Here is a 16313-nt window from a genome sequence, read left to right as displayed (position 1 = left end):
TTCTGATGATCACTAGTGTGCTTGACACCTGTCCCCCAAAAGATATCAGTACATACCTGCTTCACGCTGCTGGTTGGGCACCTCATCTGGCTCGTGTTCCCACAGGAGTGGGCGGCCTGGCTGCACCGGGGCCAGATATCCCAGCAGTCTTGCCGGTAACAATGCACCCGCTTCCCTTACCTGCAGACCACACAGCCCACTGGCAGGACTGTGCCAGGGCAGTGACCTTCAGCTCTTGTTGCTCCAAGGGCAGAACCCCAACGGGGCACTTCCGTAGGAGCAGGTTTATGCCAGTTCATGGTCCTGCCCACCTATCGCAGAGCAGGCTTGGCGCAGAGCATGCTGGGAACAGAGCGGTAGTGCCCCAGGTGAGTTCTGCAGCGGGAACGGGGCCCAGCTGAGCCTGGTCCTGGAGATTGTGAGCAGATGAGCACGCCTGTGTGCCCGGAGGACCGTGCTTCCCGGTGAGTTGGTCTCAGCCGTGCCCAGGGCTTCAAAGACATTAGCAGGCCAACGGCGGGCAGCACGCACAAGCACGTTTGATACGCGTCCCTCACAGCAGCGTCTTCCCGACTAGAACTCCCGGCGTGGGCTGAGGGACGGCGATCCATTATTTATGAAAACATTCTACATTCATGAACTGCCGTTGTTGAGAAGGACACAGCTGAGACAAATTGGGAGAGTCTCAGGAAACCCAGGCCCTTGAGATGCCAAGTAATGGCTGCCCACTGAGCCTGCGGGCAGCCCCCGAGTTGGGGGATAGAGTGGGGAGGGCACCTTTGTAGGGTTCTCACTGAAGCTGACAGTCTGCCTGGCTCTGAGCAGGGAGACAGGAGCCCCTCTATCTTCCTGCCTGCTGCTTTGTCAGGCTATGGCCAGGCGAGGCCTGCATTCAGACCTCTGTCCTCACCAGTCCAGAGAAGAGTGGTGGTGACAGGTGGCCCTGTGACCCAGCGCCAGTCACAGGCCCAGTCTTGCCTACCAAGCAGTTCAGAGCACCTGCAGATCCCCCAGCTCCTCACCCCTCTCCTCTGAGGTGCGACATAGTAACCAACCAGTCCCCTCTCCCCACACACAACAGCGATCCTAACACATTCCTCTGAGCAGCCTGCTCACCCCTGTAACTGATCACAGCACCTTTCTGCTTTTAAACAGGAAAAGCTAATTTGAACCTCATCCTCAGCAGTGGCTTGGGACCCCCTTGGTATCTGTGAAACAGGAGAACACCTGTTGATGAGAAGACTAGCCCACCACTTAGAACCTCCTCAGACAGCTTACTTAGGAACAGCAGCATGAACCCATAGAAGCTACTGAAGCTGGCACATCACCATGGAGACATAGCCTGCCATCAGCATGATAAGCACCCACAGGCAGAGAGGAGACTGCTGGGGTTCCTTCAGGCATAAGTCGCTGTGCCCTGGGCAGCAGCAGGATAGTTGTACTAGTAACGTCGGACACCATTATTTTACTAAACCAACGGAGCTAAAATGCATGTAACAGGCCAGCAGGAAGTGAAAGCATTTGCTGCAAGAACCTAATGGCTTGAGTTCGATCCCAGGAACCCATGTTTAAAAAAAGAAGAAGTTCAATTCCCACACCCACATCAGGCAGCTCACAGCTGCCTGTAACTCCAGCTCCAGGTCTGTCTCACGCACTCTTGGTTTGGAGCACCCACACTTGTGTGTACAAATTCACGTGGGCATACTTTGGTTTTTGTTTTTAAGTTGAATGTGATGGCCGACACCTGTAATCCCAGACCTCATGTGAAGTGGGAGGCAGAGACAGAAAAGCTGCCCAGAAACCCGTTACTCAGCTGGCCTGCAGCATATAGACTGGAAGAGACCTCACCTCAACATGGTAGAAGACAAGAACTGACTCCCAAAAGTCCTCTGACCTCCACACATATGCCCAGGCTCACACATCACAACAGGGTCTTGTGAGACGGCTCGGTTAAGAACACTTGTGCCGTCATGAGAACCACAGTTTGGATCTTGGCATACACATATTAAGCCAGGTGCCCTCCCAGAACCTCCAACTCCAGCTCCAAAGGATCTGAGCCCCTCTTCTGGCCAACATGCATTCACGCACACACACACACACACAGCCACGTCCACCTACATGTGACAAGGAAGTGAAAGGAAACGGTGGGGGACAGAGTGGAGATTTACCACAGATGCCCTCTGTGGCCCTTAGGGCGTGATCGACACAACTGAGACCAAGCATGCTCACTGTTGGGCTGTGGACAAGAAACCTCACCAAGCATGCCAACAGCAGCTGGTGCCAGTCTCCCAGAGTTTAGAAAGGCACCTCCCAGTGTCAACAGAGGGAACAAACCATCCTAAAACAAACAGACCTGGAGAGCAAACACGAGCCAGCCGTGTGAGGACAGCCCGGTCACAGGTGGTCTCAGCACTGGACAGGCTTCCGCTCTTCCGGCCCCGCCCTCACCCGCCCGTCCTGAAATGGGAGGTGACAAGCAGGACTGTGTGAGCTCCTCACCTGTGGTAGGCACCTCGGGTCTCCTCTTCCGTCTGTGCTGGGAACCGGGGTGTCCTGGGCCCACAGCTGGGTCCACGGTGTCAGGAGGAACTGTGGCAGTCCTGGCCGCAGCTGTTCTCCATCAGGAGCTGGCAGCAGCCACCATGATGGTGCTGAGAAAGCCCCACTACCTGCATTCCAGGTCTTCTGGAAGCCTGCCCACACCGACAGGCTTTTCCAGGCTTCCCCGGGGGGGGGGGGGGACTGCAGGTGGATACCCGATCCTTCAAGAAGAAACAGATGGTACACAAGGACCAGCAGACAGAACATCCATTGGTCCTTCCTCACCAATCTCTGCCTGCTCCTTAGAATCAGTCTCTTGTCACGAGGGATCAGATTCCTTTAAGGCACGTGAGGGGTGAACGGGGATGCCAGGCTCATTAAGAAACCTTTATTGACATTGGAGATAAAAACAGCAGAGTCCCAGACACCACACCCCATGGGAAGGATAAGTGAAGGGGCGCTGACTGTTACAGCAGCTTAGGCAAAGGGCTGAGCCAAGGGCTGCAGCCACACCCAGCTTCCAACCACCCCTCCCTTGCATAGTCAGTGGCAGAGGGCGATGGTCTCCATGTTGAGGAAGCGAATGTGCATCTTGGTCTCGATGTCGATCCCCTGCCAGATCTGGAACGGAGGGAGTGGCATCAGGAGGCATCCTCACCACTGCCTGACACCTGTCTGATCCTCGGCTCTCCCACCCTCCTTTGCCACCGACTGAGTCACTTTGTCGACGAGAAGCAGGATGGGTTCTGACACTATGAGCTAAGCAAGGAACAACTTCCATCTCTCTCTTCTGGTTACTCTGGCTCAGACCTTCAGCATCTTGCTGAGATGGTCACCATGGCGAGCTAGAATCAAGTCCTGAATCCAACCACACACCCAAGGGGCTCAGTTCATGCCAGTTATGAATCTTCTTTTCCTCAGTGCCATTCCAGGATTACCCACCATGCCCCCCACTTTCCAGACTCAGACTGGGCCAGCCTCCCCGCACGCTCCATTGGACAGCCTTCACTAAGTAAGCCGCCAGTTTCATCATAACCTCCATGGGAGAAGGGGTCTGCCCGCTTCACATCTGTGCTCAGGTCGAGCACTCTGCAGAGTCACTCTGCTGTAGACTGGCAACCCTGGCCAGTTAGGGCCTGGGCATTCAGGTCCCAAGGCCACTGGCCTACAAGGCAAAGCCTTGTTCCTTCCAAGGTCACCCTCTCCCGGTTCCTTGGCATTGGGGGGCACAAGTGGGGAGTCAGGATGAGAACATGGATGGGAGAACCCTACAGGCTGGTGACATGTCTCGCTGTGATGCTCAGCTGTCGCTCAGCATCCATCGATACCCCTGTGGACTTCCCAGAGTGAGGTAAGCCTTGGAGCTAGGCTTCCCAGCATCCCCGGTCCCCTGCACTGGTCCTGCGGGGACATGGAAATAGTGTTCCAGTCCACACTGAGCAACCCCAACTGTTGGGAGTTTGGGGTGTGCTCTGAGAAAGATCCCAGACTCCATGAGGAACTCAGCTAAGTTCCAGGAGAGGGCACAGTCACTAGGGACACAGAAGGACAGAGAAGGGGAGCTAGCTTCTGAAGAGCCGCAGAGAAAGCACGGGTTGGCTTGTCACACGGAGACTCTTACTCCAGCCCGGGCTGACTTTGAGCTCCAGATGCCCCTGCCTCCGCCTCCCAGGAGCTAAGATCACACTGGTGTGCTGCCTAGCTATGCTCCAAACAACTGCACCCTCTTCCTCGATATTCCTTCTGCCCCTGGAATTCTGCATCGTGTACCCGGATGAACAGATCCCGGTGCAGGCCTGAACAAATCCACCTCTAGCAGCTCCTGGCCTCCCCCACCACACCCCTGTCCAGTCTTGAGTGTAGGTAGATGCTGACCTCTGTCTCCTTCCCTGAGAGACGGGGCTTATGCTGCTTGCTTGTGGGGCAGAAGGCCTGCAGCAGGCCTCCCTCAGAGGGGCAGGCAGAGGACAGTGCTCGACCCTGACTCTGCGAACAGAACCCTAGAGGCTCCAGGTTCCTTCCATGCACAGGGCCTTGGTGGAGCTGGCTGGGTTCACAGGTCCTCCTGTATCCCGACCTCCCGGCCCACCTTCATGCCCTGAATGCCTTGGAGAGATGACTTTAGCATTTTCTTCTTCCTGCTTCCAGATAACGTGGTCATCACAGCAGCCAATCTTAACTCCCAGCCCCAGAGTGTGTTTGTGACAGGGAAGGCTGTCCACAAGATGGGTGCAGATGCCACCCCAAAAGGGAGGATAGGCGAGTGGGTGGCCCATTAAAACTCCCATCAGGAGGCACTAGGGAGGCAGGACTCAGCAACATGTTGTCTGCACCAGTCTGCTTACAGAATGCTGTGTTAATCCAGGTGCAGGAAGTTTCCAGAATCTTCCAGAATCCCTCCCTGCTGTTCTGGGAAGGGGTGCCAGTGTCCCGAGGGAGAGCAGTTCACTTCTCTGATCTACCCGAGATCACAGGCCACACAGCAACACCACCCCCCTCCACAAAGCCAAGCGAATCAGTTAACGTGGTTTCCAAGGCCTCCCTAGAGAACAGCCCTGTTGGGCACCTGAGATCTGCCGACAGCTACCGCTTCACAAGGTCCTCATGATGTCCTGGAACCCCCATCCCCAGGCCCACTTGTCTTTTTCCCCTGGCACCCACCTTCAGAAAGTCCTCGAAGGTGATCCCCTCATACACCTGGTCCGGTTCCTGAGGACAAAATTGTACAGGGGGTGAGTGGCCAGGGATTCGCCCAGGTTCTGCTGAGACAGGTCACCACCCAGAGCACAAAGGTAAAGTTAGAAAGGGGGGTCATGTGTCCCCAGCCAAGGCCAGTCTTCTGGAACCCCAAAAGAGGTAGAGACTTCATCCCACTAGGGTCCCCCAGGAGTGCCAGGTGGGGAAACAGTGGACTCCTAGGCATGGGCCCTCTTTCCCAATACAGTCCACCTTCCCCCTCCCTAAATGTCCAGCCACCAAGTCACGCCCTGCCAGCCTGGGTCCTGTCTCGGCTCCCTGTACTGATAACAGAACTATTCTGGGCTAATCTAACTCACAGCCCACTGGGGGAAGGAGAAGGGAATAGAAGGCCCTCTGTGGCCACCCTCATGCCAACGAGTCACTGTGATAACCAGGATGCAGAGGACAGAATGTGGCTTCAGCCAGGGGCCTGGCATGCTTGACAAAGCAAGTCTCCCTCCATGTCTCTCCTCTGTAGGGACAGAAGGGATGGTACCAGGGCTCTGCCCAGGCCAGTGGAAAACTGGTTTTTAATGACTTGTTTTCTGAAACAAAGAAACCCTAAAAGAGTATTGACCCTTGCCCCCTAAACTACCAAACCAGTCTCCAAAACACCCAGCATCCCCTTGTGACAGTGGACACCACTGTAGAGCCCCACAGGTTCCTACTGGATCCTTAGGCTTCCCCACATTGCCCCAGAGTCCTTCAGCAGGGCTTGGCCCTTCGTGGCTACCAGTGGTTAGCTCTTCTCGGCAGAGAAAGGCTGAGATGTCCACTCAGCCAAGAAGAAATAGTAACCCTACAAGGAGCGAGTGCCTGCAGCTCCCAAGGCCCCTCTGCCCTTTGGACAGATGTCTGCCAAGGGGAAGAATGCTGTCCAATCAAGGCCACCTGGTGAAACTGCACGTGGAGTCGGGCTAGGCAGATGGTGGTACAGCCTGAGCTTAGTGTGGGGGGCGCTGGTTCAAATCCCAGAGCCCCCAAAATACAAGTGACCCAACACAACAGCAAAGACCCACACATGATATGTCTGCTGGCACTGTAGGGGAAAAAGTGGTTCCCTACAGGGCAGGGTGCTGAGTGGGCATGGAGAGAGAGTGACCTTCCACCCTCTCCTGGTCGCCCCTGGAAGCAAGGGTCAATGTTCTTTTATGGTTTGTTTTATCAAACATTTCATACCCCTCCTCCCCCAGTTTTCCACTGGCCTGGGCTTGCCCTGTCCCCTGGGGCTTTTCCTCTGTTCCTCATGCTCAGGGAAAGAGAAGTGGCCACTCCTTCTCCAGGGCACCAGGCTCCCAGGCTGGGTGAGGGAGCTAATTATAGACCCGCCCCGCTGTAGGGGATCCAGCAGGAGTGTGGGGCTGGCAAGGATGGAGGCTGGGAGTTGGCGAAGCCAGGATGGAATCTAACTTAGCAGCCCCTCCCTCTCCCTCCCCACCAAGATCCCTGCACAGACAAGGTCTGGAGATGGTACTTAAAGAGTCACCGCCCTAAGTCAGTCAGTGGCTTTGGAAGGACATCAAAGCAGGGATGGTGGGTGGCTCTCTGGTCTCTGGTGAGCGGTGTGGTCAGAAGCCTTAACCATCATCGGAAGCCAGCGGCCGCCCTGACCCACAGCTCAGCCCAGCTGGGTCTGTGCTGATCTGGCTGGTGCACACAGTGTGTGCTCCGTCATAGGCACATGTGCCAGGCTCCCTGGTGGCTCTGTCCCCGCCCTCCTGGGGATCCCACCTGTGAGGCAGGCACCAGCTGCCAACAGTTTCACTACAGCAAATTAAGAGAAGTCGCCGGCTGAAAGTGGCGTGGGACGGGGAGTCATTTACAGGAGAGTGTAATCAAACCAAATGGGTGTTTGGCTCTGCCCCAGTTACAAGGAGGAGCTCTGCTCCCCATCGGGTCGGGGCCCTTCCCTGAGGCGGTATACACAGAGCGCAGAGGTTTTACTGGGGCCAATTGCCTCTCCTGAGAGAAGCACAGATAAGTACAAGCCAGGAAGGCAGCCCTGCCTCTGGGGAGTGAGGATCCTCAGTGACAGGCAAGTGACATGGAAGGTGGGAGCCAGCATGGAGCCGCCTCCACTCTGAGGCTGTTGTCAACACAGGTACAAGGAGGCCAGAGCTTGCTGGAAGCCCAGGCCCTAGAGGTGACATCTACCCGCCCTAGTCGGTTCTGGGGCTGCTGGGCTGCTGGGCTGCTAGGCTGCACCCCACCCTCCAAGAAAAGGTCAAACTTGCCACAGAATCTTTTGGGCTGAGCATCGGTTTCCCTAGTGATAGAATGAAGCAGAAACCATGAACCAGTGTGCACATCTGGCAGAGCCCACGCTCAGTCCCTCAGCTGCCCCCCAACACCAGTGGTCTTCACAGATGACAGGTGCTGAGACCGGTGTTGAAGCCTGAGAACACCCCACTTTTCTAACTGAGGAGGCAATGCTCCCAGGACACCGTGCTCCATGCTACCCAGAGGGGTACGGGAGGCCACGGTGGCACCACCCAGACTGTGAGTTCTGATTCTCCAAGTCACACAGCTTTCCAGGACAGCAGTCTCCTGGGGACAGAGAGCCTGCAGTGGGTTCCGAGCTCTGCTCCCTGCCAGTCTCAGGTTAGCACAGCGAGCAGGGCACACAACTGGCTCCTGCCACTGAGACCCTCAACAACCACAGGAAAGGCGATGTGGAACTGGGCACGAGGGGGGATCTGCTGGTGGACTCCTGCGCCCTGTCCTTCCCTCCCTGTACCCCCAGGGGTGCTCACCATCTGTCCCACGCACACACTGGCAGCCTCCATCATGGCTCCATCTGCAATGGATCGAGCTGACTCCTTCTCAATGTGAGGGTTTCCAGAAAGAAGTTCCTCCACCACCTGCCAGTGGGCAGACACTTGGTGACCTTGGGATTCCGATGGTCCAGGAGGGGGAGGCGCCAGGAGCCCCAGGCAGGGCCAAGGGAGCATACTTTACATTTCTATACTCTTCCAGGGTGATGCGGCCGTCGCTGTCCGAGTCGTACATATGGAACAGAACTGTGGGCAGCAGAGGAGGTAGCAGCCAGTTAGGCAAAGGCAGGCATGGAGCCTGTCCCATTCTCCCTGGGTCCTGCTCTGAGGCACTGTGGCAAGATCTGAATGACAAAGCCTTAGGACAGAAGGGCACCCAAGGGGCCCAACTGCTCTCTTCCTAGGGGCCTTGAGCCAGTGACTTCTCTTAAGCCTCAGTTTCCCACCTATAAAATGGGAGTTGGAGGCATCGCCTGCCACCACCACTACATTTCAGACATGTGACAGGACTGGACACCTCACGAGCACAAAGCTAACTGGGTGTTATCTTAAAATGCCAGGTCCCGAGCCACACTGCCCACATCCTGATTGCTGGCCAGTCCTAGGTGGATCCTGAGGGTGGCAGAAGATTAGCAGGGAGGGCCTGGCTGCCTCTCTCAGCCTTGGCAGCAGTCCCATGGAGAGGAGGTGCTGAGTGGGTGATCCCCCCACCCCAGCACCCCCCCACACTCTGCTCTGGCATTTACCAGGAACCAGATGCCTAGAACCATCCAAGTATTTCCTGGTCACGGTGTCCTACCCTGACCCTGTGAGAACAGGGCTGTCACGGTCCATTTCACAGATGGGCTATCAAGTCCAGGACATGTTAAGACAGGGGTCCTGAACCAGTTCAGACCTGTTTTCCTCTGGTTTCACGGCTCTCACCCTAGCCCTCAGAGCAGTCTGGGTGGACTCTGGGCATCTCCTGAGCAGTGATACAGGAACCTAGGAGAACCCAGCATGGTAGTTCCCACCCCCCCCCCCCTCACGTGCACACCCAGGCTAAACATAGCTGAGGAGGTGGGGAGGGCCCTCAGGAACCGTGGGGAAGATGGCAGCGGTGGAAGGAGACAGTGACTCCTGAGGTCCTTCCCCAGTCCAGCCAGGATGGCGATCTCCGGAGGAGCCTCAGGAGAAGGCTGTCAGACTGTGCTCACAGCACACCATGGGGGAGCAGTGTGGGACCCCAGACTCGGGCTCCCAGCCCCAGATGTGAGGCTCTGTCTGCAGCACAGTCCTCAGCCCCACAGCCACTCATTTCGCAGTCAGCACCCCGTGCCTGGGTTCAGGGTCACACAGCTAAGCCCAGGCCTCAAATAAAACCTCATGTCTCTTTAAAGTACATCACCCCGCAGCCCCCACCTTCCCTGTCCCCCAAAGCCGGGAGCTGCTGAACTTTTATGAGGCCACACCAATGCTGCTGTTAGAGACTGAGGCTGTAAGGGCCCAGGCTACGTCCCCTGCTGTCCCCCTCCTTCCCACCCACGGCCTAGCCTCGCGCTCCTGAGGACCCAGCACACACATTTCAGCTTCTCCTTCCGGGACAGCTCCACTTGCTCCTCGCCCAGGGTGGTGTCAATGGGCCGGAAGTACGACATGATGGTCAGGAAGTCCTCGAAGTTGATCTCGTCAGCCAGGCCACTGGATCCCTTGCGCAGGTTCCTAAGAGGGCAGAGGGGAGGGAGGACCTCAGGACATAGGAAATATCTCTTGAGATGACTTGGTGGGTAAAGGTGCCTGCAGTCAAATCTGCTGACCAGAAGCCAAGCCACAGGACCCACGTGGTGAAAGAACTGACGTCTGTCAACTTTCCTGACCTCTACATGTAGAGTTCTGTGGTGTGTACACACACGTGCACATACATGCACAAACACACACACGTAAGCTCATGACATGGCCCTCTGCATACATGTTCCCAAGCATCTTCTCCTGAGCTGCCTGCCACAGCCCCCCTTGCCAGCCTAGCTCAGTTACTTCCCAGTAACACCATCAAATGACAGACCCCTCAGTTGAGAGGTCAGAACCCTCATCATCCACCAGCTGGGACAGAGCCGTGTCCAGCCATGAGCCTGTGAGGTATACCTCCTACTCTTAGCCTTGGCCACATGTGGGAGGAGGATCCAACTGGGGCCTCCTGGCACCCAGAAGCCATGAGGAGTCAATGCTGGGCTTGGGACTGGAGGCAGATGCCCGGGGGAGAGCCTGGGTTCCTTCCATCCCAGAGTCATAGGTAAAATGTATAAAGCCTATTCAGTATGTGAAGTGCCTGTCAGGCAAACACGGCTAGGTTTGAGTGTAGTGTGTGCCTGTAGCCCCACTTCTGGGGAGGTGGAGGCAGGAGGATCCCAGTGAGTAGCCCTGTCTCAAAGCAAGGACAGTGCCTGAGAATACCAGCTAAAGTTGTCTTCTGGCCTCCACACGCACATACACACACATAAACATACATGTATACCTGCATACATAAACACGTGCACATACACATACATGTACACCTGCATACATGAACATGTCTGCATACATATACAGGTACACCTGCATACACAAACATGTACGCATATACACACACGTACACCTGCATACAAACATCCAAATATACATACATGTACACCTGCATACACAAACACGTACGCATATATATACATGTACACCTGCATACAAACATGTACACATATACATACACGTACACCTGCGTACACAAACATGCAAATATACATATATGTATACCTGCATACATGAACATGTTTGCATATATATACATGTACACCGGTGTACACAAACATACATGTATACATACATGTGCACCTGCATACATGAATATATGCATATACATATATGTATACCTACATATATGAACATTCGCACACATGCAAACATAAAAAAACAAAACCCAAAGTACCTACTCTCTTTGGACGCATTTGTTACACAGCCATTGCTGGCAATGACTAACCCAAAAGTGGAGTCAGGAGGGCTGTCCAATGTCACCCTGGGTTGTGATACATTTGTACACTGTGTGTAGGTGCACTGCTGTGATTGGTGTAATGAAAAGCTGAACGGCCAATAGCTAGGCAAGAGGAATAGGCAGGATTTCCGGGGTGAGAGAGGAGGAGACATCTAGGAAGCAGCGTGGGCAGTACCAAGAGATGAGGTAATGAGCCACGCAGCAAAACGTAGGTTAAAATGGATGGGTTTGTTTAAGTTACAAGAGCTGGTGGGACAAGCCTAGGCTATAGGCAGAGCTTTCATAATTAATAAGAGGTCTCTGTGTCATTATTTGGGAGCTAGCGGGTGGGACAGAGGTGGCCCACCTTGGCCTGCCTGGGGAGGGAGCACACCTGTTGTCGAAGAAGGCACGGACGATTTTGGATCTGATTGGGTTGAGCTCCAGGTCAGGAACATTGTTGAAGTTCTCCTTGCTGTATTCCAGGACGCGGGAGAAAAAGTCACAATAGCAGAGTCATCAGTGGCATGGGACACAGGCAGGGTGGTGTCACTTCATCCCCAACAGCCCCACCCTCTCCTCAGGCCTTCTGCCTACAGACTGGGTGAGGTGGGGAAACTGAGGGAGCCTGTCACTTGGAAGAACCTGAAAGGTAGGTGGGACCCTCACACTCAGGCTGCAGAGATAGGATCTGCAGGGTCCAGGCAGGGAGCCTCCAGCAGTAAGACACTGGCCCAGAGGGCCTCAAGGTAAGGGACTGTCTGAGGATTTCATAGCCTGGCACCTCCTAGCATGTGCCGAAGAGGAACAAGCACACTCAGGCAATCTTCACAGGAACACATGAAAATCAAAGAGGGCCAGTCGAATGCCTGCTCCCAGAAAAGGTGGCACCTGGACTGCAGGTTGTCCACACGGGAATATTGTGCAGCCAAGAAAAGAACTGGAGCACTGACCCCCACCACAGGAGGATGAACCCTAACACTGATGTTGCTGGAAAGACACTGGCAGAGAAAGGTCATGACTCCAATAAAATGATGTGTGTAGAACAGCTGAGTCCGTGTGGCATAAAGCAGGAGAGGGGTGGCCCAGGGCTGAGAGAGCCAAATGACCCCTAAGGGGACCGGTTTCTCTTGGGTGACAAATATTCTGGATACATAACTCAGGAGAGACACCAACACTGCCCTGCATATTAACAACTGAGCTGCAAGGCGTGGGCTTCACTTCAATAAAGACACGAAACCCATCCACCGGCAGCTACAGGCCTGGGCGGGGTGTAGGCGCAGGGCCCAAGTGCCTGTCCTGCCTCACGGGGGAAGGGGGGGCAACCTCCGCTGAGGTTGCCTGCGCCTGTTCCATGGCAGTGACCTTTAGAGGGACCTAGGGCACGGCCCAGTACTCTAGGGGACAAGAAAGAATGCTCAGGATGGGGAAGGGTCGGCTCATTAAAGCACGCACACACGCACACGCACACACCTGAGGACATTAGTAGGGGTTGTGATCCTGGAATAGACTGGGGTTGGCAGCTGAGGCTGTTTGAGTTGGGAGGTTCCACAAACAATTCCTTGTCCCATCCTGGCTTCCCCTCACAGGACAGGGACCTCAGGCTCCAGACACAAGCAGAAGCAGGTGACCGGATCACTCCTGTTCTCACCACCCCTGGGTGGCTTCCTGCCCCTCCCTCGTGGCTGGACTGGTGGCATGTAGCCAAACAGGAGCTGGTTGCTGGGCACAGTCACCTTTTACATTTACCAAAGCCCAGTTTGGAAGGACAAGCTCAGGAGAGCTGTCCTGGAGTGATGGGTGCCACTATACAATCAAAAAAAAAAAAAAAAAAAAAAAAAACAGATTTGGGGCAGGGTAAGTTCAAAGGGATGGAGGGGCCGGGGAGATGGCCGAGCAGGAAAAGGCGCATGTGTGCAAGCCCGGAGATCTGAGTTCAATTCCCAGAACCCACAGAAATGTGGAAGAACAGAACTGTCTCCACAAAGTTGTGTAGACACACCAGAACACTTTTCAAAAGGAAAGGGTGCGGGGTTCAACCTGCAGTCCCAGGCACTTGAGAAGTAGTGGCATGCTGGGATCCTAGCCGAGGAGGCTGAGACAGCAGAACACAAGTTCAAGGCTGCACAGACTGCCTGCTGAGAACCTAACCAAACAAGGGAAGGATGCAAGGACACACACTGCCACTGAGCCTCAAGAACACCATGCTCAGGAGGGAAGCCAGCACAGAGTCTGGTTTCCAGGGTGATGGGGGTGGGTGTGTTTCTGGGCTGCTTAAAGTGCAAGCAAAGCTTAAATGGCTGGATCGTACATGGGAACAGGTTCTCCCCCAAAACCACTGAAAACTTTCCCCTGCTTTTGTTAAAACAACACAACCGCAGCACCGTCCATTTCCACAGAGGGAATTTCCACACAAGATAACGGCTAGCTGCCCTTGCAGCGGACAACCCAGAGAGGACACAGGGAGCCTCAGGGCCAGACACACAAGGGCTCTGTCCCCACCCCCATGCAACCACAGAGGGAAGCAAGAGAAACCAGAACCCTGGACCGAGGCACCATGGAGACAATCAGATCATCAGAGCCCTCCCCACCTTGCAGGCCAGCGCTCAGATGACAGTCACAGTGGCTGTGTGAGCTATGAGGCCTGTGGTGTGTACCTCACTTGGGGGACACCCAACCGGGACTCCTGTGACTCCCTGAAGTAACGGGTGAGACACTGAGAGAGCCAGTCCCCTGCCCAGGCTCACCCAGCTGTGGGGAGTCACACTGGAACCCAGGCAGAGCAAAGCCACGCTCACACTCCTGGTACTGTCCTGCCCGTGCTCCTTGCTCTCCGTCTCTACAGGTGCCTGCCAGACCCACACTCCTATCCCACCCACACCTCACCTCAGGCACTGCTTCTGTGAGGATCAGTCTGCTCATCTGTGATATGGGTGCAAACTTAACGCTTCTCTCTGCACCAGTGTGATGGGCTAAAGTACAGAGATATGGCTGCTGACCCAGGCTCCACCCTCTGCAGCCTAAGATCTTGGGAGAGGGGATGCTACCCCCACCCCAGCCTCCGATGTTGCAGCTGTAAGCTGGGGATTGTGGAAATGCTGAGGACACTGGGATGGGGGTGTCACACATGAACACAGTGGAGCAATGTGGACCGTGGCACTGCAGCCATGATCATATTAGTGACAGCCACCAGGGCAACTCTCCCAAGGATGAAAGTTCCACTCCCTACGACAATACCATGGAGGGCAGGTACTTAACCCATTTCAGAGACAAAGGCGGCAGAGAGAAGCAGCAGCTTCCTAGCCAGGAGTGGCAGCACCTGTCACCCCAGAAAGCTGAGGCAAGAGGATTGAGATTGAGGCCAGCCCACACAGCTTGGCAACCACCACCCCCAGTCTCAAGGGAGAATAAAAGCTAGGGTGTAGCTCAGTACAGGGCGCTTGTTGGAGGCCCCCAAAAAGGGAGGGGGAGGGAGGAAAGAAATGGAGAACAAGGGCAGCAGCTACCGTCCAGCCTCTTGGCCTTGGTCCGGAAGCATTCACTCAAAAGAAGCAGGTCTGCCATCTGGTACCCAGACACCCCTGACTTCTGCTACCCCACACTCTGATAAGGAAAAGGCAAGTCTTGGGGCTCAAGCTTGGACAAGCCAAGCAGCTTCAGGGTCTCTGCCTCATGCCCAGCAGGCCCTCACTGAGCTAACTGCAAGGGCTCTGCCCCACCCTGGGGCCCTGGATGCTCTCAGGTCACTGCCGTGGGGACTGAACTGACCCACTCGCCGTCATCAGTTCAGCATGGCCGCCCTGGTGACCAGCAAGGAGAATGGCCGCAGAAAACCCGCAGAGACACCCACCTTCCATGGGTCCTCTGGCAGCTTGAAGCCCCAGGGTATCTTACATCATCTCCCCCAAGTTCTGAAGTGCCCTCCCCATGTCACCCTCACACTTACAAGCAGTGACAATGATGGGTCCACTTTCACTGACAAGAGGATGGGGCCACAGAGGGCCAGCAGAAGCGCTCCGGCCCCGGGGGGCTCCCCTCCCGCTTCCTCCCGGCTGTACTTTTAAGCTTTGCTGAGAATTAGAGCTCTATGGGCACCCACACTTGCCCAGTGCCAGTCTCGTCCCCTCCCCCACCCCCAGAGTCACAAAGAGGGTAGGAAAAGCATCCAGCCCACAAAGGGCACATGAAGCTAAGAAAACCACCGAGGGCGGGGCTGGCCTCTTCTGCAAGCCCAGTGCTGTGGGCTAGTTTCCGTTGGCCTCGGAGGCCCAGCTCAACTGCCAAGGTCACTCTGCTAGGCCTCAGAGCTCAGAATAAACACACAGAATGTACACTTTGCCCACCCTGGGGAAACTGAGGCCTCATGGGGACTCTTCAGGGAAAGGACTATGTCTTCCCAGGCAATGCTGTGCAGAAACCGAGGATGGGAGAGGACGCTGGGGTTGACACTGAGTGGGATGAGCAGAGACACAAGAGGGCAGGACAGCAATCCCAGACTCTTGGTAGAACTGTGCACTTCCTGATGGGCCAGAAACAAGACAGAGAGACAGACACACACCACAGGGCAGCTTCGGGTCAGGCAGGAGGGGTCAGCAAAAGACAGGCCCCATTCACTGTGACTAAGGGACAGCTGGAGGGGTGAAGAGTGTGCCGTGGGACACCAAGTGGGTGGGCGGCTGCAGTTTGCTGTGGCATTTGGGCTAAGGCCCTGGTCAGGCACACACCGTGCAAGAAGCATCTCAAGGCATGACCTCTCCAGAGAAGCCAGAGGCTGCTCTCCCCATTACAGCCCCAAGGAACCTGACTGATCATGCAGCTCATGATACACACTAGGTTGGCTTAGATGCCATAGCTTCCTGGACAGTCCCTGGACACCGGCTGTGTGAGCACCTACATGGGATTGGAAGGTGACTATTAACTCTGCTAAGAGCCAGGGTCCTGCGTGCCTATGGCATGGGTGTCCCTCAACACCTTACAGCTTGACCCCCACCCCCGGATCCCAAACTCACATCCGTGCAGATGGAATTTCTGTGGCACCCCCTCCCCCAAAGGACTCAGGACTCCTACACCCTCCAAGTAGATCAGCCAGGCTCTGCCCCACATCTCAGGTGGGGTGCAACAACCTGGCCCATTTGCCAGATGTCTGGGAACCAGATGTGTGCATCTGCAAGCTTAATGCTCAGACCAAAGCTAAAGAAGCAGACTGCTTTATGCAGAAGGCTGGCTCTGAGAGAGGGAAAAAGAGAAGGAGGGAAGGAGGGAAGGAGGGAGGGAGGGAAGGA

The 16313-nt window shown here is 55.4% G+C and overlaps 1 protein-coding gene across 1 annotated transcript in view; it reads right to left on the bottom strand.

The window, feature by feature from the left end:
* Window positions 1-2917: 2917 nt before the first annotated feature.
* The window catches only part of Tesc (tescalcin), a 30873-nt gene continuing 17477 nt past the window's right edge, over window positions 2918-16313 (bottom strand). Inside the window, exons 3-8 of the mRNA XM_005344340.2 lie at window positions 11426-11506; window positions 9616-9755; window positions 8239-8300; window positions 8034-8141; window positions 5203-5250; window positions 2918-3162 (exon numbers count right to left, since the gene is read on the bottom strand). Of these exons, the coding sequence (XP_005344397.1) occupies window positions 3085-3162; window positions 5203-5250; window positions 8034-8141; window positions 8239-8300; window positions 9616-9755; window positions 11426-11506 (517 nt within the window). The 3' untranslated portion in view covers window positions 2918-3084. The remainder of the gene's footprint in view (window positions 3163-5202; window positions 5251-8033; window positions 8142-8238; window positions 8301-9615; window positions 9756-11425; window positions 11507-16313) is intronic.

Source organism: Microtus ochrogaster, chromosome 2 (genome assembly GCF_000317375.1).
Source record: "Microtus ochrogaster isolate Prairie Vole_2 chromosome 2, MicOch1.0, whole genome shotgun sequence".
Classification (NCBI taxonomy): domain Eukaryota; kingdom Metazoa; phylum Chordata; class Mammalia; order Rodentia; family Cricetidae; genus Microtus; species Microtus ochrogaster.
The sequence above is the reverse complement of the archived record's forward strand: the minus strand, read 5'-3'. Positions and strand labels throughout refer to the sequence as shown.